This window comes from Venturia canescens, chromosome 2 (assembly GCF_019457755.1).
Source record: "Venturia canescens isolate UGA chromosome 2, ASM1945775v1, whole genome shotgun sequence".
NCBI lineage: Eukaryota > Metazoa > Arthropoda > Insecta > Hymenoptera > Ichneumonidae > Venturia > Venturia canescens.
In genome coordinates, this window is record NC_057422.1 from 12,984,415 (window position 1) to 13,008,167 (window position 23,753).

At 39.1% G+C, this 23,753-nt stretch overlaps 3 protein-coding genes across 9 annotated transcripts; 2 read left to right on the plus strand and 1 right to left on the minus strand.

Annotated features, from left to right (window-relative positions):
- The first annotated feature begins 1,384 nt into the window (after positions 1-1,384).
- LOC122405725 (uncharacterized) lies at positions 1,385-8,285 on the plus strand. Of its 2 annotated transcripts, none has more exons than XM_043410646.1 (4): positions 1,385-1,498; positions 4,286-4,320; positions 5,759-6,007; positions 7,909-8,285. In XM_043410646.1, the coding sequence occupies exons 1-4, from the start codon at positions 1,495-1,497 to the stop codon at positions 8,011-8,013; spliced, it is 393 nt and encodes a 130-aa protein (XP_043266581.1). In that variant the 5' UTR covers positions 1,385-1,494; the 3' UTR covers positions 8,014-8,285. The 2 variants fall into 2 exon arrangements, with proteins under 2 accessions (XP_043266581.1, XP_043266582.1); XM_043410647.1 differs by lacking the exon at positions 7,909-8,285 and adding an exon at positions 6,227-6,449 and having other exon boundaries at positions 1,386-1,498.
- LOC122405720 (uncharacterized) lies at positions 7,920-23,514 on the minus strand. Of its 5 annotated transcripts, XM_043410637.1 has the most exons (11): positions 23,246-23,514; positions 14,080-14,193; positions 13,547-13,665; positions 13,313-13,452; positions 13,083-13,212; positions 12,860-12,997; positions 12,537-12,713; positions 11,434-12,440; positions 10,545-10,855; positions 10,191-10,457; positions 8,182-10,041 (listed from the first exon to the last, which is right to left on the minus strand). In XM_043410637.1, exons 3-11 carry the CDS (start codon positions 13,661-13,663, stop codon positions 8,729-8,731), a joined length of 3,600 nt encoding a protein of 1,199 aa, XP_043266572.1. In that variant the 5' UTR covers positions 13,664-13,665; positions 14,080-14,193; positions 23,246-23,514; the 3' UTR covers positions 8,182-8,728. The 5 variants fall into 5 exon arrangements, 4 of the variants coding, with proteins under 4 accessions (XP_043266572.1, XP_043266573.1, XP_043266571.1 ...); XR_006259807.1 differs by lacking the exons at positions 14,080-14,193; positions 23,246-23,514 and adding an exon at positions 7,920-8,041 and having other exon boundaries at positions 8,618-10,041; positions 13,547-13,687; XM_043410638.1 differs by lacking the exon at positions 14,080-14,193.
- LOC122405721 (pickpocket protein 28-like) lies at positions 15,865-22,072 on the plus strand. 2 transcript variants are annotated; one of them, XM_043410639.1, is made up of 13 exons: positions 15,865-16,776; positions 16,848-17,304; positions 17,542-17,657; positions 17,719-17,856; positions 18,307-18,510; positions 18,570-18,687; positions 19,227-19,375; positions 19,464-19,665; positions 19,903-20,173; positions 20,351-20,474; positions 21,347-21,472; positions 21,578-21,669; positions 21,755-22,072. In XM_043410639.1, the coding sequence occupies exons 2-13, from the start codon at positions 16,885-16,887 to the stop codon at positions 21,931-21,933; spliced, it is 2,139 nt and encodes a 712-aa protein (XP_043266574.1). In that variant the 5' UTR covers positions 15,865-16,776; positions 16,848-16,884; the 3' UTR covers positions 21,934-22,072. The 2 variants fall into 2 exon arrangements, with proteins under 2 accessions (XP_043266574.1, XP_043266575.1); XM_043410640.1 differs by lacking the exon at positions 21,347-21,472 and having other exon boundaries at positions 16,848-17,328.
- Positions 23,515-23,753: the final 239 nt, after the last annotated feature.

The following is a 23,753-nucleotide window of genomic DNA, read 5'->3' on the forward strand; positions in this document are numbered from 1 at the left end:
ATTCGGCTCTTCGACATTTCCATGTGTCAATAATCGACATTTTCATAAATCGCGTTCGCGATACTCTGACCAGCGATTTTCACGCCGCTCCTCCCGGTGTGTAGCTACATTCACATTTACACGATTTTTCGTAAACGTCAATCCGATGATTGACGTTGTAGGAGCTGAAAAACAGGTTTGTCAGCAATTTCGTTTTAAAAACATGCCACATAATTCATTTTTTTCGACACGAAAACCCCGCGGATGAAAATCGTTTCGAATAATAATATTCCAGTCTCCGAAGAAGCTAACAAAGCCGTGACCGAAAACGTCAAACTTCCGAGTGCGAAATATCGAAACAAAGTAAAGAAAAATTGTTTGGAAAACGACGGTGAATCTTCCTGGAAGGCAGATTTTCCCAAAAATACGAAAATTGCGTCGATCTTGGGCCTAAAAATTCAGAAAGCGTGATTAGAGCCCAAAAACAAAAAGTTAATTGTCCCCATGAAACGTTTACGAATCGGAGTATGCGTCGAACCGTTGAGATTTTCATCGCCTGACGAACCTCGGCATTAGATCATCGGCGGCGGATCTTCTCGTAAGAATCTGCGGCGAGAACCGCTGAGGATTGTGCGTGTGTGCCTCGATATGGGCGATGAGACGATCGGGCCCGTTTCTGATTAAGGGAAGGCCGAGGTCAGCCGCGAGTTGAAGTCCACTCTCCCACCGGACGCCCACTTTTTTATGGCCTCGATTCACGAAATCCATTGGAGTCGCAGGACCCGTGCGTTCACGCGGGTTCTGGCGACGTTCGAAGCAAATAATAGAAAAAAAAATGAAAACAAAACACAAAAAATCACGCGTGAAAGTCATCGCGCCGCTGTTCGAACAAAAAACTCGAACGTTTCCTTTCTAAAGGCCGAAAAAGAGATACACCAGGCAACGTTACTTTTGCGAAGCCGCTGAGAAAATCTATGCTTCAAAACATTTATTCCGACCCACTCGGCTCACAGTTTACCTTTTTTTATCATCGTTTCGTCTCATTTTTCTCCCTCCCCCTTCCCCCGTCCCCCAATAAATAGTAATGAGAATTATTATCGTTTTATTGTATGAAATAATTTTTAATTTCACGACGTTCCTCACCTATCGACGTCACTCAAGTGTGATCCTCGGCGATTCGAACAATTAAACCCAAACCCGTTTTTGGATCCATTTTTTAAAGTAATTTCAAAAAATCTCGTCTCAACTCTAGAGGAAAAAATAGGAAACCGATGTTTTTTCTTTCAGTTTCTCTTTCACGGTCCCACGAGAAGCGCTCTCATATGCGCGGGGCACGCGTCGCAGGAGGAAGAATTTTTTTTGAGACTAGCTGTAGAAGTTAACGGCATAAAACTCCCACCTTCGAACTCACCATGGACTCGGAGCACGGACTTCAAAGGAGAGTTTCAGTCGTGGAAGAGACGCAGTCTCGCAAGGTTCCACAACGACTTTCGATATATCCTCGCACCCATCGCCATGGGTAAGTTCGTAACTGTGATAGCCAGCTCCTCAAAAACGTTTGTAGTTTCGCTCCTTCGGGGCTGGACCTTTCGATAGAATTTGGAGTAGTGATTTCGTGGCTGTGATACACGCGTGCCAATTCGTAGATTCTTTGTATTTGTATGGCGAAGAGAAGGATTCTTAAGGACGCTGAACTCGGGCAACAGTTTCACGCTGCAACTCGAGACACAATAGACTCAAAATTGCTCACCGAAACGGATGTAGAAGTGACGTGATTCGCTTCGAAAATCACCTTTGCAAGAGGCTTAACGGCGGTCGAGAAATCCTGCTTTTTACATCGCGTCAGAATTATTTATAAATTATCGTAACCGGAGGGAAAAGTGAATATTAATGTGGAGAATTACGCGGATGTTTATCTTGAATATTTTCCTGGTATCGTTGCGAGTATTTCGGTATAATACGATCGTTCAGCATTGTTAGTGATCTGCATTGTTAGTGGGCTCACGTGGGTCGGTGGATAGTTCAATTTACTAAATAATCAAATGAATGTACTCGAGAACGAAACTTGTTGAGGGATTAACGATTGTTAAATCGTTGAAACTTCGTTGTATAGAATTCTGTTCTGTTTGTATTGAGAGCTTGAGAATTAATTGAGAAAACGATTTTGGAATGTGGAGGATCGAATCCAGTCAATCACTTAAGCTAAATTCGCATTTCCTCGAAAAAAAAATCTGTCACGAGGGTTTTCAAACGCGCTGCGAAAAGATCTGCAAACGTCCCTCGTTGCGGACCAAAAGATATCGTTCGAGGTCTGCAACTCGACAATTATCTTGTTGGATTTGTAAATCTATATGATAATACAACAGCTGCACGAGCACTGCGAATAACAAAACGTCCGAGGAGTGAAAGTTGAAAGGATGCTTCGATAAGACTGACGGACCTTGCGTAATTCTAATCGCGGCGTATGCCAAGTTTCGTCAGATCGAGGAACAAGTGTTCCTTTCTTTCTTTCATTTTTTTCTTTTCTCATTACTCTTCTTTCATTTTTTATTTGTTTTTTTTTAATCTCTTTCATTTTTTTTCTTTAAAGTAGTTAATGAGACTACGCTCATAACGACTATGCTTAAAAAATCGTTTATCTTTCCATATAACGAATGAACGCTTCTTACGAAGTTTATGAAAAAGTGCACAATAACAATGAAGTATATAAAGAAGGTCTGCGGAAAAAAAAATCGAGACGATTGTCTCACTAGTAATAAAGATATATCAAACCTCACATTTGCTTGTTTGGGAATTTTATTTCTTCTTGGCTCGGGCCATTCTTGCCATAGCCTTCTGTCTTGTTATTAACACTTTTTTCTTGATCCATTTCCCTTTGGGTTTTCCCTTTGCGCTCTCTAATGCGATTTTTGACATAAAAAATTATAGTATTTTAGCCAGGGACGAAGAAAATTTTGGGTCGAGTCAGTGATGGATCCTCGATTAATTAATGACTTGTAATTTCATTCGCCATGAGATAAGTTGAAAAATTTCTTTACAATTTCGAATCAATAACTCTGACATTAATTTAGAATGATAATATCTTTAATTAGGAAGTAAAAATCGACCCAATTTAGACACCCGTAAAATACGATCCTACGGGAATGATCTACCTTAATTTTTGATATTTATTCTTTGGTTCATCGATGCATAGTTCGCTGGTATGCAAGAAGGAATCGAAGCTGAGGATTGCAGGATCTCTAACATTCGCAGTGACGCTTAAATCTCATTTTCATTCAATTTTATCCTCGAGAAATTATGATTTCATTTTCTAGTTTTAAGTTGATGAGTTATTTAGGGATTATTTTAAAAAAATTGATTCTTCGAACCATCATTTGAATCCTTGGAGACCGTTAATTTTTTCTTTCCGACACGCTCCGCTCGACAAACAGAATTTCTCGCTCTCCTTATGAAATTATAACCAATTTGAACATTTCCTGATAGACGACGAGAGCTCTAAATATACAGTGCAGCGGTGAGAACGCGAGAATCTCGTGCGGAACGGATCTCGCCGTCCTTGCTGCGTCGTTTTTTGCCTTCTGCACGATCACTTTTTTTTATTCCTACCTCCAATTAAGCTCCGCACCTTGCAACAAAGTTCACATTGTTAGGAAAAAACTGTGCGAGAGAAAGAAAAAGTACGTATGAGAATAAAATTTCTGAATGATTGGAAAGTTGCGAAAATTGAAGGAAGATTCATAAACGGAATGGACGAACGTGAAGAGAAATTGGAAAACAGAGAGAAAAGATAACTAAGTTTTCGACAAAATTAGGAGACCTCGGAAGAAAAATTTCGTCAAGGAAAATCAGAGATTGAAAAATCGATACGAAAATCCATCGAAAATGTTGAAGATCGCGAAATAACAAGTGCGAATCATTAAAAAAACGTTCTAACATATTGCTCGCGTTACGAAATTAGCGCACCTGCCATTCTCGTTGTTTATCTCGAGCAGCGATCGAACGGGAAAAATATGAAAAATAGCGTGCTAAGGAAACATGATTTCAAAGGAAAGTCAGTGCGCGTAGCATAAGTTGGCACAATACTCCACTGCAAACACGAGCACTAAATAAAATCCTGGGCCTCTTAACCCAGATTCCTTCATATTTTGCAAGCATTTTGCATTTTGTATTTTATGAGTTCATTCCGCAATGTTATCCACAATCATCGACTTTTCTTGACCCTATTTTATTCTCACCCACGCACAATGTTTCTTACCGTTAATTAACAATTGAGATTTGTTCATTCTTTGTTTTTTTCTCCTTCAAGGTTATCATCGAGCCAGTCTGCTCTTCGTACTCGTCGTAAGTGTTTTTTTCTTATTTTCTATTCATAAAATTCAGACCAGAATAAAGTTTTAGGGCGTTGAAAAAGCAAATCCTTTTGATAATGAAACGTTACCTCGTTGTTTTTTTAGAATTATTTGAAAAATCTCCCAAATTTTTTTTCCAAAAGACCAATTCTTAGAGTACTGGAGCACAATTTCGAAAATCACTCAATCAGATTTCGATATTCTCTGAACGAAAGTTATATCGAGCACCAAACGGTTCATCGTTTCCCTTTGCAGAAAATCGGCCGAGCGGTTATCAGGCCCCCTGTAAACTGTTGTTAAAACATTTCGGAACATCGAGCAATAAAGTGACGCAGAATGTCACGCGATGATTTCATCGCGAATAGAATTTTTGTAGAGTCATTTTTTATCGACGAAAGCTGGTGAAAAAAACGCTCAAAACCGAAGAAATTCGATCCTCCCACAACACTCGTCCCTCTCGTTTTGTCCATCGTTGGTTTCCAGTGAATATTTGAGAGAAAATCTCAACAAAATCGTAACTCCTTAAAATACTATAAGCAGACAGCCGAATGTTGAAATAAATGAAGAAAAAGGGTGAAAAAAATGGTCTATTAATTCGCAACGAACAAGCTCGGTCCGCATGGGAAACAGTGGTGAAAATTTGGCAAAGATTGTGCAATTAGGAGGTCTGTATGGGAGGGGGAGAAAGCTGAAAATTGTTTCCAAGTATTTCCGCGTTGGAAAGTTCTGGTCGGGTGGAAAATTAAATTGAAATAGTTGGTGGAAGACGTTGGCGCATACGGACTATATCTTTGTCGTTTGAAGTGTACACGGGCCATATCATCCAGTGGATACGTACAAGTGATACATGTAAAGTTGAAAATGACTTGGACCACGGCCTCTGTGGCTTTGTAAGATCCAAGAGGACGGCTTAATTAATGGGACGTAATTAAGTGTCACTTGCAAGCTTCCTGCTGGGGCAGAGAGTTACGCTTTCTCGAGCGCACAGAGGCCGAGAGACGAAGCTTGAGGGGAAGAGGTGAAGGAAGAGAAAAGGAAGGATAAAGAGATGGGATGGACGTTCGACAATAATTAGTCAAGCACTGGCTGGATGAGAAAGCTCTCATAATTGTCAGTATCGATCGCAAATACAATAATAATTGCCAATCTTTTTAACCCATTGAGCAAGAACTAAATATCTGTGTTGAAAATTCACAATATTTGAAATTGTGGATGGTCCATTTATGAATTCACTAGAATCTGGAAATTTCTATCCTCGAAGGGCTTCTTCTGGCGATTGTTACTCGACGGTAAATTTTCGGTGAGACGTTTGAACGATGAAAATTTGTTGCCCTCTAGAATAGCAGAGGCGGATGATTCACGAAGAATTGGAAAGTTCCATCCGCGGCCGCAGAGCGCTTGGAAAGACTTGATTGATTTTCTCGTTTCAGGCTATCGTCGCAGTGATAAATGCGGGTGACATAATGCGGAAGAGTATTGTGTTCGACAAGAACACACCGAACGTGTTTTACTGCCCTCAGGACAAGCCAACGGGCTTTGAGAAAATGATCGTGAGGGCGACGCCGTTGAAGAAGCTCTGTCAGTTCGAGGGTGGACCAATCCCGGAGGATTACAAGAGCGATTGTTACAACGACGTGGACGAGACTGAATACGCGTGTAAAGAAAAGTACAGAATCATGGTAAGCACCGGAGAACGCACGAACAATAACAATGACGATGAATAAAACGCTTGCGCACTTATCCCCCCATTCATTCGTGTCATTTCCCCTCAATCGATTAATATTTCAAGACGATTTTGAGGCTAACGATTAACGCTCATCACCAACAAAAATCTCATCGAGCTCCCCTCGCCTCGACAAGCGCTAACCGGAGGTGTTGGTTTTTTTTTATTCTTTCAGAAACGATTCAGTAACGTGGAAGACGAGGGAGCTCCGATGGACAACAGCTACATCGAAAAATGAGGAGAAACATCGATCGACGTTATAAATCGCTAAAGCCTATTATCAATAACATCATTTATAAGATTCGTCGAAGCTGCTGCAGTTTGTCGACGAAATACAAACTTTTTATATACACTAATCTTTGAACGAAAGTTGAACGAATAAATCCAAATATGAAGGAGTTCGAACGCAGCTGTTTTTCAGCTTTTCCTTAACAATAACAGTAGGTAATTGGTTATTAACAAGTTTCTAATGCCTCGAGTAGATACTCTAATAAATTGCATTCGCAATAAATTTCTAATCAAGTTGCACGTAAAACTATAATTTTCCTCTCATTCGGCGGCACCCCTTTCTTTCGTCATTTATAATCCTTCCTTGTCGAAAATATTTTCACACGTTTCGAGCATCTGAATTAGTGGGGTAAACAGCCGAAACAATCTTCGAGGAAAAAGGAGTCTCTCTCACTCCGTGTTCTTTCTTTTCTTTTCTTTTTATTTCACTTGAAACTATGTACAGTTTTATCGTTTGGAGGAGCTTGAGAACGAATTTAGATTTTTCTCGTTTTATTTCACGTGAATTCGTGGGCGGAGCCGAGCAGCGTGAAGTCCAACGAGTTTTGGTACTCCGGACTTGCCTCAATTCGGTACTTTTCAACTCAATTTCAACAAAACAGTGTCTATCGATGTTTTTTGTTAGTTGACATCAAAATAAATTTAAAGTTTGTAGCGATTTGTTACAACTTTTTGGACAATTTCGAAAACAGAAGATAAATTTTGCATTGCCTCTTCAACTGCCAAACAATATTTTGTACGCGTTGGTACCAAAACTCTCAGCTACGCTCGCTGGCGTCGAATTTTCTTCAATATTTTTCTAAACTCACGGAACAAGTACTTTTCGTAGCATTTTTGAACGGGTACTTCAGAACTTTGCATCTCTGCGTGACTATCTCATAAATATTTCTCTATTTACTACACGCTTCGTATATTCATTAATCGACAAATATGTACAGTCTGCGTTTAAAAATGGATTCGAATATCGTCGTTTTCGGGTACGTAGAACATTTTCACTGCTTCGGAACATACGTTTATATTTACAAACATAGACAGATCGCGTATTCTGCGGCTTTTTCCATCGTGGAAGCAATGAGGGTTTCATGGCGATTTATAATTGTGAAGCATAGCGAATATTAACAGTTTTTTTCAACTTTCAAGTTCAATATTCTTGCGACACGTCGCCACCGAACAGCCTAATGCCATTTCATAATTTTCAAGTCAATGAAAATAATCATCGTTGCCAGAGCAGAAACTAATATTCGCTAACCTTACACCTTTACAACGGGGTCGGGGCAGTGACCCTGATTTTCAGTGTTAAAAACTTGTGTCGTCTTTCTATAGAAACTTAGTTTAATTGTTTAATTCCAATCATCAAATATTCTCTAAATGCGTCTTTTTCGTTATTAGAAAACGAATGATAAGATCCAAGTCGTTTGCGACTTCACTGTAAGATTCACGTTCGGACAAACGGATTGTAGAATTCTCGAGTTGAAACTGCATCAGGATTCAGTCGTTCCGAAAACAAAGCCATAACGGAGCCTCCGATTGAGTCATAACTGGTGAAATAAATATTTTTCTTCTCTCCAGATGCGTCTTCATCCTCCCGGCAGCGATTCTCCGTTCAACGGGACTCGATTGGTCAAGTTTGTGGGCAGCGAGAGGAAGGCTTTCGTAAAGCAGAATCAAGTCTAAATCGGAGGTCAAAGAATGCGAAAAAAAACTGAAAAAAAGGAGAAAAAGAAACGGAGAATAGTAAAATTATATAACAACTTTGTAAATATAGAATAACTGAAGCTTCGGTAGAGTTCCATGCAATTAAAACATTATCGAGATAAAAAAAAAAACTAAAAAATCCTTTCGTCGGTGTAAATCTAATTTGCATTTTTATTTGATTACATATGCTGTATATCTGTACAATATATGACAAAGCAAAGTAATATATTAATTCGAAAGTTCGAACAATACTGTGCAGGGTCTTAAAGAAAATCTTTTTAACTTTATATATATATATATATAGAATTCTTTTTTTCTTTTCTCCACGCTGTGGAAAATGATCCTGGAGTTACTGAAGTTACCATTTTTTACGAACATTATCTACTCATATTCACAACTGTCCCAAAATTCATTGCCATTTAGTTGTTCGTACATCACCCAAATTTCGTCAACACCTCAGTAACCTTAAACGACCCGAACTAACTTTGAATGTTAAAATAAATAATGTAAATTAGATAATTCTTAAAGTTGAAAATTTTTAAGTTAAAAGTTTACACGAAGAATTGCACAAAATCTGAATTACCTTGGAAAAAAATGAAGTTGCTTCGACGTTGCCGAAGCTTTGAGTAATGAAAGTTATAATAAAATATATCCGAGATCACTGACTGGGCGTTTCTCAGAGGTTCGCGTCGTTTCATAGAACAAGTTTGCCACCGTTGGAGGCTCTAATCTGAGCGACTTGTTCGGGAGTGAGAATGAGTTTACTACCGTTCGGGAGTGCCAAGGCATAGTGACTTCCGGTCTCGTTAACGACGACGACCAATTTAGTGCCTTGGGCAGTTTCAGGAGTTTTTTGTTTGGAAGCTGGGGGTTTTACGGGCGTGATGGAAATACCACCTTGGCTCATACGCTGGATCATTTGAGGTGACAAAAGTTCGTTAGATTTGGAAACGGTTATTTGGGAGGTGACGACAGGCCTGGATTTAGGTCGAGTACTCGTCGGAGTTTTGTCGCTGGTTTGAGGCGTCTTGCGGGTTTGGGCGATGGGAGTTCTGACACTTTGTTTCTCAGGCACGATCATTTCGATCTCGTCGTCGCTGTCGCTGAGAAGTATCAACGAGGTTGATTTTTCAACTGCTGGTTTCTTAACTCCCGGTGGCCGTGGGACCGGGCGATTCGGACGGGTGGCTCGCGGCGTTGGATTCCGCTGAGGAAGTGTCGATCGAGGCGCGTAGCGTCGGGGGGGTGGCGCTTGATTGAGCGGAGGTCGAGGACGCCAAGGAAAACGCATCATAGGATTCTGCGTCGAAGTCGACCTCGGAGCGGGCATCCGATTTTGCGGACCTTGACTCGGCATTCTGGCTCCGTAGAGTGTCGTCGAAGGCCCTTGCTGACGCTGCGTAACGCCACGTTGTGCCGGATATCCTCCTCGAATACCAGCTGGAAACGCTCCGGGGGGCAATGCCGGATAGTTCGGCGGTTGCCAATATTGAGCTTGACCCGGATAAGGGGGGGGAGGAGGGGGTGGAGGATGCCCAGCTTGTTGATAAGGGTACGCCATACTGCCTCGAGCTTGTGGCGGATACGAATACCTCATATAACGAGGATCGAAATAAGTTTGCGGTTGTTGAACGTAATAACCGGGTGGCATTTGTTGTGGCATTAACCTCGGTGGTACCACAGTTCCCATCGGCCTCACAGGCCGTGGATTGCTCGCAACACGAACAGTTTGACGCTGGTCCGAGGATGAGCTGTTTTGCTGCGCGCCCAGTTGATTGGTGTTTCGATTTGACTCGAATATCGGACCTTCGTCCTTTATGTCCAACTCCGAATGTACACTCTCTACTTTGCATATGAAGGAATTGTCCGTTGAACCTTTGTCGTTTGTTCGGGATTTTTCACCCGAGCCTTGCGGCATTGGTGGCGATACACTCGAAACGGAATCTTGCGAATTGCCCGTCGTAAACGACACCCTTGGCGTAGAAGTCTTTGTTCTTTTACTCAATGCTGCAAAAATGAAACAAAGAAGTGAAAAATGTTTTCGTTGTATGTCCAACGTGGCAAGTCTATTGTTGTCGTGATTTGTCTTCATCGTTTTTTTGCTATTTTTATCGAGTTACTTTTACACTTTGGAACTGAGAAGTGTGGAGACTCACGCGAAGTTTTATGTTTCCGTTTGCGAGCGCCAGGTAAAATCCAATCTTTGTCTGAGTTCTTCTGCCCTGAGTGATCGATGCCTCCTCCTTTTGTAACAATGCTGATACCGGATCCACCGTTCGATGTGCCGGGAGCCGAATTGAAGGCCTCAAGCAAGGACCATTCTTCCAACTCGTACGCTTCTTCCTCGCTTGATGACAATTGTTCCGTATACGATGATACTCCTCGGGCTCGTAATACTCTTCTTGTTTGAGGCTCGGAATCTTCTGGAAATATGAAATGCATCGGGAAAACTCAAATGAATGATAAATTCTAAAATGAAGTATCAGATTTTTTGAAATCTTGATAATTACGTTCGTCGTCGTTCTCGCCCGATTCTTTGTTTTCATCTTTGATTCCGTCTTCTCCTTTGTCGCAGTTTTCCTCCTTGTCATTCTCTCCGTCCTCGTTGACTTCCGGCTCAGCAGAATCTCGGTCTCCTTCGTCACTATTTTTCGGCTCGCTTTCCCCTTCGCTTTTGGTGCCAGCTGGGGATAAGGGAGCGTCCGATACCTCCTGTAATGCTGTTTCGCTGGAGGATAACAGTGGGCAGCCCTGCGATCCAATAATCCATCCATTAGAGCCGCGATCGGAGTCACCGGACGTGTCCTGATCCTTGATTATGCTACAACACACAGCGTTTTCGCTGCCATTCATACGCTCGTAAAATCGACAACAAAACGCTACTCGGATCCAGCAATTTCGTGCCAAGTATCGAACCTCCATGGATATGAAGAAAAAAGAGGAAAAACATAAATTTATCCGGATAAAAAAATTAATCTGAGGATTTCAAACACACGTCTGAGACACACATGACGCACGAGGGAAAAAACAGATTCTCGCACAAAAATTCAACTTGAAAAAGTTCGATGGAAATTTGTGTACGTATTCGTCACACGAAGTTCAACAAACTGGAATCAAATCTTTGATAGTTTTAATGATTGTAATATTATTAATATACGCCAAAACTGAGGTTAGTTTCGGGACAATCTCAAACACATCGTCGTTTAGATCTTGGAAAATAAACAAAGAAAATTCGTGGCATTTCGATCGGAACAAAAACTCTTTCTAAAGCGAACTTTAAGTACGTAACAATTTTTCAAAATATCAATGTTGATACGAACATTTATATTTTTTATAAATACGCGAATCAACGATCGAAAGGCTGTCGAATGAAAGAGGGACAAAGATTCGTGATCTTACCCGTCTCTGAAATTAGTGAATTCCTTCCTGAGTTTCGTTCTTGCTTTTCTCGTGGATTCCCGAAGCTTAGGTTCGATGGGACTGAGAGATTCAGCGAGTTTTTGCAAAGCGCCAGCCAAAGTGAGCTCGCATCTAGGTACGACGTGAGTTCTTCGAGACTCGTCGGGTATCTTGAGGGTATTGGCAAGATCTCGCAGAGAATCGATGCTGTCAGCGGCAAGTTCGAAAGTAGAGACACTCAAGTCGGTAAGCATTGTGGAAAAAATGGTAAGTTCTTTCCGAAAATTTTCAGGATCGGTATATTTATTTCTCGTTGAATGAGATTTGATCCAGTTCAAGTCTTCGCTCTCAGCTCGGGATTCTGGACGTGGATCGTCGGAAAATTTAGTCTCGCATAAGGATAAGGCATCTTCGTCTTTTTTCTCCTCGTCCTCGTCGTCGTTAACGTCGATTCTCCTGCTCTCGATTTCCGTATTAAGATCTTCCATCGAGTTTTCGTTGCTCGGAGTTTCGCTCGCATTGCTCGTAAGTCTAGTGAGAATTTCGTGGATATTTCCGATCGCATCAGTGCTACTTTTGCTTTTTATCTCACTGTCGAATCCCCGAAACATTTCCTCCGACTCACCCTCGTTAAACGACTTTCCATCGCTCGTTGACGTATTCGTGTCGTACCCACTGGACTTTTTACTCGACCTTGTGTCTCCGGAAACGTTGCTACCCAATTCTGACGCTTTTGACGGACTCCTTGAGCGATTTCGCTCCTCTAACTCCGCTATAATGTTATTATTATTGCTGCACGAACTTGCACCGCTCAAATTCGTGTCCTCGTTCAACGACGATCCCAATGCACTGTCACCACTCATCTTTACATCGTCGTCTTGCACCCTCTTCGTTCGCTTTCTGTATTGCGGTAATGAACCGTTTTTCCATCTCGATCGCTTCCTCTTTCCTCGACCATTTTTTTCCGGCCTTGTTGATGGCTGTGATTCCGTCCATGGTGGAGGCTGCTGATACAAATTTCCATATTGTAACATAAATTTTTGTAAGGCGCTCGACTCTTTTATTGTTATATTTCCATGCTAAACAAAGTAGCAGTTTCTTACCCTTACTGTCGACAAAATGGTGTTGTCTATACACTGCCTGTAAACCCTCAGATCATTGTCGAGAAAAAGTGGAAAATAAATGAATTTTGCTCCAAATCTGTCGCATCCTAAAACGACTTCGCAGCTGTCTTCGACCATTTGTTTCGCCATTTCATCCTGAATTGTTTTTCTGGAATGCTACAACCAAAAAATGTATTCAATCAAATTTTCTTAATGAGGCGAATAAAAATTCAATAAATTTATGATTATTCGATTCGGTGATTTAAAGAATTTCATTTTTTTGAATAATTTGCACGAAGTAAATGCAGTTTTTCGAATCTTACCATAAGCGTGTCACAGAGAGTTTTCAAGATCCAGACTCGCTGCTTGAAGCTCAATTGATCGAATTCGTTTTCATCGATAATTGAAACTTCTGGAAACAATTTCCAAAATTCTGGCTCTACTCCAATCGCTTCAAATACCTGAATAACGAAGTAACAACAAACGTCAGAGATCGAGGAGACAAAATCGTGAATATTTGTGGTTTCCTTCAGCTCATTTTCCAACCTTAACAATGTCCTGATGTTTGCTCTGATAAACTTTGAACCATCCTTTAACTTTGTGCGTCAGAACATTTACCCAGAAATCGTAGGGCATCGGAGGCACAGTTTTGATTTTACCTTTTGGTCGAGGGGGTCTGAAAAAATGCAAGAATCATTTCAAATCATTTTGAGCAAACGTTTAAAATGGATGAACCTCAAAAGCACTGAAGTCGTGGATATTTCTGTCGTCCTTACCCCAGAAGAGCAGTCATTATCATCGCAAGTTGCTTCGAGGCCCGCGGCATAGCGAGCATTCGTTCCATTTCGTACATCGACAAATGTGAAATATTCAGAGCCTCTTTGGACATGTGCAAAAAGTGAAAAATTTGTGGGATCTGAAAAAAGAAAATTAAACGTAAATAATAAACGATCATAGAAATTGAATATTTTATTTTCATTGAATTATCCACCAGAAATTCAGTCACAAACCTCCCACATCGTGGCCATTTCTTCTCTGAGCTCCGCATCCAAAATATTCGATAATTCCCATTTTGTCTCGGTCTCTTCCTCGGCCTCGAGCTTCCGCTTCCGATTTTTCTTCGCCATGGCTGCCAAAGCAAAATTCTCCATTATACCATAATCGACAAAGTACAAGAACATAAAAAAATTATTTTCCACCAGGCAAGAGTGCGAGAAAAACATTCTACAATTTTTTTCTCATTTTCCAATGTTAAGAGCATTTGAGTGGACCAAATTCTCGATTCAAAAATGAGTAAATGAAAATCGAAAAAATTCCTAGTCTATGAGAAATGATTTTGTCAAATTCCGAACTAAATAAGCCCATGAATATCCACAATATTGACTGGCTCTGAAGGATTTTCAGCACAATAAATAAAAGGAAAAACGATCCAATCGTAAATTGGCACCTCTAGAAGTGTATACATTGTCGAGCAACGTCGATACAATCAAGAGCCAGGTCACACGCGCACGAGATAAATTGTCAAAGATAAAAAAATACCCACGTAAGCCTTTTACGAACGAGAAGTTTTACGAAAGCTCCAAAAAGTTTCGTAGCGTGAAATCATTTTTGCGAGGGTGTCAACGAACTTTTAAGAAGACTCTCGTTCACATTGGCTCTATAAAAAAAAATAGAAAAAAATGTGTAAATTACGAATTTTTTTTTCGTCTAAAAAATATAAATTCTGTCCCCCCTCCTTGCACTCCCCTCCAAAGAACAATCATTTCTACACAAAACTATTGTGTCCTCGAAAAATTTTCATAAATCATACGAAAATTTGACATTTTCGTAAAAGCCTTTAAACTTAAATTCTCAATGAATAAACACAGCGTTGATCGAGTAATTTTTCATTGTCCTTCGAAACCGCTAATCGCACCTCATCAAACACCGTGTGTTTACGTTTAAGGTATTTAAGGACTGCAAAATGGGAGACACAACGAATAGAATAAAATGATTGCGAACGTGTATTATCACGCAAACTTTTGTAAACGTACTCGAACGTTTTTTTTATTCCTCTTACATGCACTCTGTACAGGTAAAAACGTTAATAAACTAATGAGTCAGGCCAGCACATTGAGGAGATAAAAAAAATAAATAGATGCATAAATATACGTGAAAATGTTTGCCCAGTAATCATGCGATCGAGCACCGATTACGAATGTCCTTCTAAACTTTTCATCCGGATCAATAAAAAAGTGCCGTGGCAGACAGAAAAGTTTCCACAAACTTTGTTTTTTGATGTGGCAACACTCGTCGTTCTCTTCGCTCAAGAAAACGGAAAGAACGCCCAAATTTCCGGGGTCTATTTGCTCGCTTCCTTCAGCTCGAACATTCGATCTCAAGCGGTCAAATAAATTCAGTTTTTATTAGATTAATTGAGGCACTTGAATTTATTATGTGAACACCAACGAGAAAAAAATTTTCGAATTTCACTACTGATTACTCGACCGAAAACGAAATTATTTGAAGTGGAAAAAATTTTGTTGCACGCTTCTCCAAAGTATTTGAACGACGCTGCAGTTTGCAGCGGTGGAGTCCAACGAATTTAAGGTACTCCTTTCACGAACCCGAATATTCTACAAATAACTAGTTTAAATAACAGTTAAGTGAAAGTGCATGCGAATAGATTGGCGAAATTTCAGGCCAGATTATCCAACATTTAATAAATAATTGAAACCTGAAAAATCGTAAAACTTATACGAGAGCTCATGGAAATTCCATCACCACATTTCTATTCAATCATTCATCTAATGAATAATTTTAAATTAGTGATGGAAATTGTTTCACAGATAGACAAAAATTTAAGGAATCCATAACGACGACAAAAATAAAGGGTTACCAAATGCTTAAGAGGATATTAAGGATAGAAGTTGGAAAAATGGTAGAAGCAGAAGCTTTTCTTACACAATCGCAACTTCTCAGAAGTTAGAAATCAGTCCAAATTTCGTGTGCTCCAATTTGGGCCACCAAAAAATACCCTCGTGCGAAAAAAATACGCGCATAACGAAAAAAACATTTTTAATTCACCAATTTTTTTATATTCCACGGAATCATGTAGGCTGGCGAAAAACTACGAATTGCAAATCCGGTAGGAAACAAAATTGTATAATTACTGGAATTGTTGGAGAGTTTTTTCAGATCATTTCGTTGGACTCGAACGTTTTAAACTTCAACGTATAAAGTATTTGAAGTTTTCGCCGAAAATTAGTTTTCTTAGGCAGAAAATTGTAGGTCATTATTCGTTTCGAATAAAAAAAAGGTTATTTCAGTGATGGACACCCCAGGAAAAGTGATATCAGGGATCAGTGATCTTGAACAAATGGAGCAATTATATTGTGTGTACATCAAAGGCAGGGGGCGGAGGGATCGTATATAAACTCCAGTTAATTCAAGACTGACAGTCTCTACACGACGGACTTGCGAACTCGCAGCTCTATTCGACGTCTCTCTCATCGTTTGCTGCAAGAAACGTGAGGATTCGAGTTTCCTGTTGGAATCATTTCGAAAGAAGAAACAAAAAATCGAGCATGAAATAACAACGAAGTAAGAACCGAATAAAACGAACGCGAAAATGGAAATAAGGCGGAAAAATGAGGTCGAAAATGTTTCGGTGCTTTAATAATTAGGGAAAAATAATAAACACTCGGACGGATAAATATTTGCACAGGGTTGATGGCTGGGACAAAAGGAAATGTGAACAACGCTCGCTCCTGCCATAGCGCAAGGGTCGAGGATCGTTAATAATAATAAAAGACAATTCACGTGTATTTTTGAGTGACAGGCGAGCCATGGATCGTTCTCAGGCTCGTTACCAAGTTTCCTTTTCTTCGCGGTCGTACTGAAATTTTGTTTCGCCCGAACTATACGAATATTTTTCTCCCATCCTCGTGTTTTTTCTAACAACCTTGGCACCTCCACTGACACGAACTAAAACTCCGGACACCTTAATTATTATACGAAAAAATATGCTATCGATAAACGCAAAGTTTTTTCGTCCGGTATTCAAGAGCGTGCACGGCTTCGACTTCAGTTCTCTCTTTGCTTTTGGCTAAGCGCGTAGCTCGGTCGCGTTCAGGATCAGAGTTCAACATTTTCCGAAGTTTCTATCGACATTTTTCGATACTTTCATCACTTTTTCAACTTGGAAATGACAATTTTGTAACGAGTTGGGAAAACAGATTTTTTGTCATCAAATGTGAAGGTTCGTGCCTTCGATTGACACTTTCCAACTGAATTTATAAATTTTTTGAAAAATTCAGAATTCTTATTCAGTTGAGCAGAGGAACCGAGGAAACGGAATAAAAATGAAATGGACAAACCACAAGAATCAATAGAAAGCAGAATCGAAAAAACGAATGAGAAAGCTTCGAATTTCTGGTTTAAACAATCCTCGCATCGAAGCTTCGTGACTTTCGACGCGTCGTACGAAGCGGCTAAATTCGTCGCCTCAAACTTATCGAACAGCCCAGCTGCGGTCTTCAAAATCGCGAAAATGACGACCAGAATGTTCCTCGGGAAAAGTCGCGGTTTCGTGGACGATCACGACAGCGATCGGCCGGCTGAATCATCGCTGTACCGGAAGTCTCGACACTCGGAACATGCCAAGACTAGGTATTCGGAATTCGAGACGAATCAGCAGCCTCACTCTATCAAAACTCTCCATCTTCAGAATCCTTATAAAGCTCCTCAAAGGTTGGAAGGCTTTGCGTCAAGGAATTCGAATTTCAAGGTTCGATCGAGATTTTTTGACCAGGTGATTGAACAATCGGAACTTCTTTTTCAATTTTCTTTACGCCAAAATGTTCGTCGACACAAACATTTGCGAAGGAATTCGCATCGTGTGTGTTTCGCGCTCTGCAATTGTCAGAATTTCTCAATTCCACGTATAATTTGAAGAAAAAATTAAATAAAATCCACAATCATCGTGAAAATTTCAGTTTCGTTGAACTAACTAAAAACCTTTCAGGAATCCCATCGATCGAGGGATTCAAATTTTCGATCGAGAAGCAATAATCTCGGGATAATAAAACGAGAAGTTTCAACGGTCAAAGTTCACGAGCTGGGGGGCGATAAGAAGAACAGGTAAAGTTAGAAAATTCAGAAAAACACTTGGGAAAATCTAGAATGAAAATTTTCATTTCAGATCGCAGACAAAGCAGAGGGACATATGTCTGTTTTTGAAAAAATTGCACCTCGCCGATTTCCTCAAGCAATATTGCAGCAACAGCAGCCTTCATGGGCTGAGATACATCGGCGACGTGAGCTTGAGCATGGTCGAAAAGTACGATCTCAATGTTTACCATCATCCCCTTAACTTTCATCGCGCTGGCCACGCGGGGTCGGAATGACCCCAGGGATGTTTAAACGCTGGCCGCGTTGCCAGTATCGTTCCGAATTACCCAAAAGTTGAGGATATTAGTTCGAGTCTTTGCGAATAACAATATTATGGGAAAAAACGTTATTCAATTGTCAAAGTGGCGATAAAAATCGACGATGAGGCGATGTTTAAGAGAAAATCATTTTTTACTAAAAAAATAAAAATTCTGACATCCTTGGGCACTGATGCTTGAGAAATTCTGGTTTAAAGTTGGGTCATTTTGACCCCTGGTAAGCACGGAGGGTTAATTTAAGTTCAATTCTACTTCGAATTCTTCCCTCTTTTCCTGACTATTTCACACCATCCTCCACATTTTACCGCATCTCTGAAATGCTGAAAATTATGAAAATTTAGATTGTTCTGGTTCATCGCGTTCGTCCTGGCGGTTTTGAGCGCGGGTTATTTTATCCAGCATTTGTACGAGAGATGGGTCGAGTCACCGATAATCATATCGATGAGTCCTGAGCCCATAGCTTTCGATCAATTCCCATTTCCTTCCGTGACCGTGTGCAACATGAATAACGTCAAGAAAACCGAAGCTATTCGCATAAACAAGGGGTAAGATTTGAAATATTATCTGAGCCCCCTCACAATAATCAATTGAATCGTTGTTGCAGGGACAGCAAACTCGAAAAACTCTTGTTGGAAGATCAGTGCGATTTTCATAACACTACGATCAGCGAAGACGAGTTTGGCTCTGCTGATTGGAAAAACGTTTTGCACTTCATGATCAATGTGAGTCTTGACATAAAAATTGCTTGGAGAAAATAAGAATTCTTTTCTATGACCGATCATTGCTCATCTGATTTTTTTTCGACATGAAAATAAATGTTTATTGAAAAACTGTGAACGACACTCATCAGTGCATGTGTTCACGTACTTGTACAACTTTATTCATCAAAAAATTTCTCAAAATGGCGCAACCCCAGCTGCATTCCAGTCGCACCTTTTTTTGAGCAGTCGCGGTGGACTAACTAAAAAAACTATATTAATCCGATCCATACCAAATTTGTACCACTTATTTATTATAATAATAGCTTGGGCCTGGACGAAGGATTTGTAAAAATTTGGATTTAAAAAAATGCCGACAGTTTTAACAAAAAAATTCATTTTTGTCAGGTGCTCAATTTTCAGCCTTTTGTTACAATGTTTTTTTCCAAAAAAATACGAAATCCTCCTTCCAGGCCCGAGCTATTTTTATACGTACTTGAAGAATATCTAATAAAAACAATTTTCGATTTTTCGATAAGACCTTGAAAAAAACGTTTTTCCAGGTTTCGCAGCCTTGTACAGACATGCTGAGTGTCTGCCAATGGCACGGGAATGTAACGGACTGCGAAACGATATTCAATCCTACGATGACCGACGAAGGGATTTGCTGCAACTTCAATTCCGTTCACAAAAAATATTTGTTTTTCAATGCGTCAGTAAAACATTATTTTCTCTGTTCATAGCAAAATTTATGAAAAAGTACAAACGACTTTCCCTCATGGATCATCCTCTATGTCCAGGAGCGAGTGGTCCGATTTGAACATCACTTTTCCACGAAATTCGATCGACTGGAATCCTGAGACCGGATATCCGGAGTCAACGCCGCCTGACGCTTTGCCTTGGAGACCTTACGGCGCCGGAAAATATTTCGGCCTGACCCTCGTCCTCGATTCTGACCTCAAAGAATACTATTGCTCCTCCACCGCGAGTGTTGGATTCAAAGTTCGTAAAAGCTGCGAATTTCTTTGTCGTTTTCTCCGATCCAATAATTTTTACCATTTTTTTCACTGCCCAGAGGACTCGAACATTTTTTTCAATGTCGACGAAATTTGGAGTTGAATCTTACAAATGAAAAATCTCCTAGACGATGAAAATTCAGTTCAATTTTTGCAGAGATAAAAAATCCACGCGACGAGATTTGATGGCCGAGGCTAATGACGAAAACCCTTGATTTTTCAGATGTTCCTTCACAATCCTGTAGAGACACCAAAGATCGCCGATTTCGCATTCTCTCTGAGCCCTGGTCGAGAAACGAGAATAATAATAAAGCCACAAATCGCGACTGCCAGCTGGTCCATTTTAAGAGTACCGAAGAAAAAACGAAAATGTTTTTTCACCTCGGAACGAACGCTGCGATATTATCGAACGTACACGCAGAAAAATTGCTTGCTCGAGTGCGAAGCTAATTTCACTCAAAAAATTTGCAAATGTGTGCAGTACTACATGCCCAGTAAATTCCAATTTTACCATTTCGTATTTCTAATATTTTTAATCATTTAAACTTCTGAGCTTCGAACTCGTGCTCGTTTGCTGTTGTATTTTAGATTTCAATTGTTTTCGAAATCAAAATCCATTTCGATGGATACTCACAATAACAGTAGTCATCGTTTTTTTTTCGTGCTTTCAGAATCGTCGAATACACCGATTTGTGGAAAGAAAGATGATCTTTGTGCAACAACGGCCAGACGTGCTATGGAGCAAAATCTTTATGACGAAGAAATCGCAGTCAATCAGATTAACATCACGGAAACGTGAGTAAAAACAATTCCATGCGACATTTATACTTCAAATATTACACTGCATTTTTAGTTAATATTTTGGTGAGAATTTTGGTAAACCACTTTTATATACGTGTTGAAGATAAGGAGTTTCATGAGTTTGGAACAATGAATACTGAACGAATGAATGATTACAGTGGCTAAAAAATTGAATTTTCGTTTATAAGGACAAAATTGTGTTTTTTTTATCCTCCCCATTCTTAAAATTCGTCGTATTATCATTTTTTGTCAATATTACACGTTGCCAAAAATTTTGGGACCATTTTTCATTGATGAAAATAGGAATTTTAGGACCATTTTTAGCAAAAGTATTGTAAATATTTACCGGATTTTTTCTTTGGAATCAGTTACAAAGAAGGCAAAAGTTTCGTCGTATCTATTTTAGTTTGAAAGATGTAAGTGTAAAAAACGAGAGAACCACCGATTTTTAGGAATTAATTTCACCCCTTAAATATGCGAGTGGGCAGCTAATTTTTTGTGAGGGTTTATACTTTGACGTGAACTACAAAATGCAATTTTTTTGACTCAGGTTGTGGGGGTACAGTAAGGTGACTTTCCTCGTTAGTGAAAATATTATAAATTAGAAAAAAAAATAACAATGATGATCGTAATGAAACGAACATAAAAATTAATGAACACGAAATGACACTGGTGCACAAAAAAAAAGTGGTTTGTACTTTGAACCACGTTTAACAAAAATGTTCGAATTTAGATTCAGCACGTCAAAATACAGAGAAAGAAGGCTCCGGTTCAAGGTACAGATCACTTTTTTTAGCGTATCGGTTGAATTGATAAAATAATTTTCTTTTACTACAATTTTTTATGAATTTTTGTTGTTCCAACAGCCCGAGTTGCAGTTGTTGGCCCGGTTGTTTTGAAATGAATTACGAAATTGGCATGTCCTCAACACAATTAGCTACAAATATTGAGATCGACGAAACCTACGTAAAAAAGAGCCAAGAATACTTTGCGTGAGGAGTTTATGCTCATTTCAATTTATTCAGGATTTTTTTATCTTTCTTCGATTCTCTGAGCCAGAGCAATTCTAAGGGTTTAATAAAATTGATGAATTTCAGAGAAAATATGGCAGTGGTTCATCTCTTCTTCGTGGATTCGCAATTCCCAAATTACGTCAAAAGTGAATTATTTGGTTTCATTGAATTCTTGTGTGAGCATACAATCGAGTTCACGTACTTCCATAGTCTGCAAAGCACAGAATCGTTTGATAAATTTCGAATTACTATCTGTTCTAGCAAGCATCGGTGGACTTCTGGGCCTTTTCATGGGATTTAGTTTCCTCTCGCTTGCAGAAATAGTATATTTCGTAACTTTGAGAGTGTATTGTAAGCGTCATGGAAACCACGAGAAATCCTCTAACAGTGTTGAGCCTACAAAATCTAACAGAAAAATCATTTATCCTTTTGCTCAGTAATGTTATTCAATTGTTTGCACGTTTGAGAAGTTTTACTGCAAAATACAATGGAAAATTCAATCATTAGAAATTATACCCAGCTAAGCTGATATGCTATTCATTGATTGGTGAAAAGTAAATGTGAAACAATCATACAACAGTCTTGTTATCATTGAACTTATTTTTTGTATTTACCCCTGTGGTTGAACACTTCATTTTTTTACCAGATTGCTTATCCTGATGGAAAGTTAGGCACCCACTAACCTTGTTTGGTTTCTTGAAAAAATTTGGCTTCTAATATAATTATGAGATTTTGTTTATTGAAGTTTTTGATCCTCTCGTACGAGGATTATAAAGAAATGCTGATTGTGATAATTGGAAGAGGTAACTTAATATGTTGTAAATCTACGTTTCTTTGACTTTTTCTGGTAAATTCAATATTTCGTTTCTAGCTAGAAAAAGAAATAAAAAATTGAACTGAGATCTCTTATTATTAAATATCATATTTTAAGATGAGTCAAATATATCTATTGCAACTGTCAAATATGATCGTAAAGAAATGTTACCTTTATGAATACAACAGGCGAATTTCCATTGATTCGTTCATTTATTTGTTTTCTAAAAACTTGCATTTAAGAAGTTTTTTATTTAGAGTTGTGGCAGTGTGTTTTCAACAGTTTTTGAAATTAGTTTTTTTCATAATAAAGTAATAATAACAGTAGTTTAAAGAATATTGCAGGTTTGTGTATTTATTTTTTTTTTATTCATAACCAGGCAGCCATTATTGTGGTGCAGACTCAAAGTTGTGTTCAAAAACCCAATGAGCTCTTCAAAATGCAGTGATGAAATTCTAAAATTTGTGGAGCCTCTAACAGTTTTCATTAAATGACCATTTCACGAAGAATGATATCCTAAATGGGATTCAAATCGAATATGTCAATAAAATCTCTATCAACCATGTCAGTGCAATCCCTAACCTCAAAACTCCTCTGATTCGATCAGATCCATTAGTAAAAATAACGAGATAAAAAAGAAGTGACATTAGTGCCATTGATTAAATTTAGAAAAAAATTATGGTAACTGAAAAAAAACTTTGACTGCAATGAAAAATGTACACAAAATCATGCTCTTGATTATACGGATTTAATAACAATATTGGAAAGAACAAAAATCATCGATCGAGAATCGTTTTTGGACGATAAAAACAATCGTCAAATATTCCCTCTAATTCAGCCCTGTCTTATAAAATGATGGTGATTCGAACTAAATTAAAAACATGCTAAGCTTCTAGCCACATTCGCCTCTACGTTTTAGCGATAATAATAATACATACTTGCGATTCACTTGCCGGTGTTGTTTTTTTTTGTTTGATGTTATGCGTTTCCTTTTAAGTGCACCCACTCACAAACATTGACAGTCTTTTGTTTTCTAACATCACGAATAACAGGCGTTTTAAGAAAATAACCAGTTTACAAATATTGATAATGTCACAGCGAAAATCAGGAACGCTTGAGAAATAAAACGGGAAACATCAATCCATCAATCAGTAAAAGCACTTTTTCCACCTGCGATTATAACGATTATAACAATACCGCCATTAATGAAAAAATCGCCAATGCGTTTCGTAGTGAGGGATGGTCGATTCGTCACTAGAGTGCGCTGATTTCCTTCGCAGCAGAGAAACCGCCAAAACACAAAAATTTTGACACCGTGATAACTATACAATTAGAAATAATATTTAAAAAACATAAAATGTATCATGTTTAGTTAATATTTCGTTCACGTTATAAACTCTACATTTGCTTCGTTCATATGAATCCACATAAACGCCTTCTTAGTAT

Bases quoted from the DNA above. Each gene is read 5' to 3' on its own strand.
- LOC122405725 (XM_043410646.1), top strand. The intron at 4,321-5,758 runs GTAAGTGTTTTT...TTCTCGTTTCAG, and splicing joins GTCTGCTCTTCGTACTCGTC to GCTATCGTCGCAGTGATAAA. The intron at 6,008-7,908 runs GTAAGCACCGGA...TCTTCTCTCCAG, and splicing joins AAGAAAAGTACAGAATCATG to ATGCGTCTTCATCCTCCCGG.
- LOC122405720 (XM_043410635.1), bottom strand. From the start codon at position 13,687: ATGGAGAATTTTGCTTTGGCAGCCATGGCGAAGAAAAATCGGAAGCGG. The intron at 12,714-12,859 runs GTAAGATTCGAA...TTTTGGTTGTAG, and splicing joins CTCTCTGTGACACGCTTATG to CATTCCAGAAAAACAATTCA. The intron at 12,441-12,536 runs GTAAGAAACTGC...AATTTGTATCAG, and splicing joins CCATTTTGTCGACAGTAAGG to CAGCCTCCACCATGGACGGA.
- LOC122405721 (XM_043410639.1), top strand. From the start codon at position 16,885: ATGGACAAACCACAAGAATCAATAGAAAGCAGAATCGAAAAAACGAAT. The intron at 20,475-21,346 runs GTGAGTAAAAAC...TTGTTCCAACAG, and splicing joins CAGATTAACATCACGGAAAC to CCCGAGTTGCAGTTGTTGGC. The intron at 21,473-21,577 runs GTGAGGAGTTTA...GATGAATTTCAG, and splicing joins AAGAGCCAAGAATACTTTGC to AGAAAATATGGCAGTGGTTC.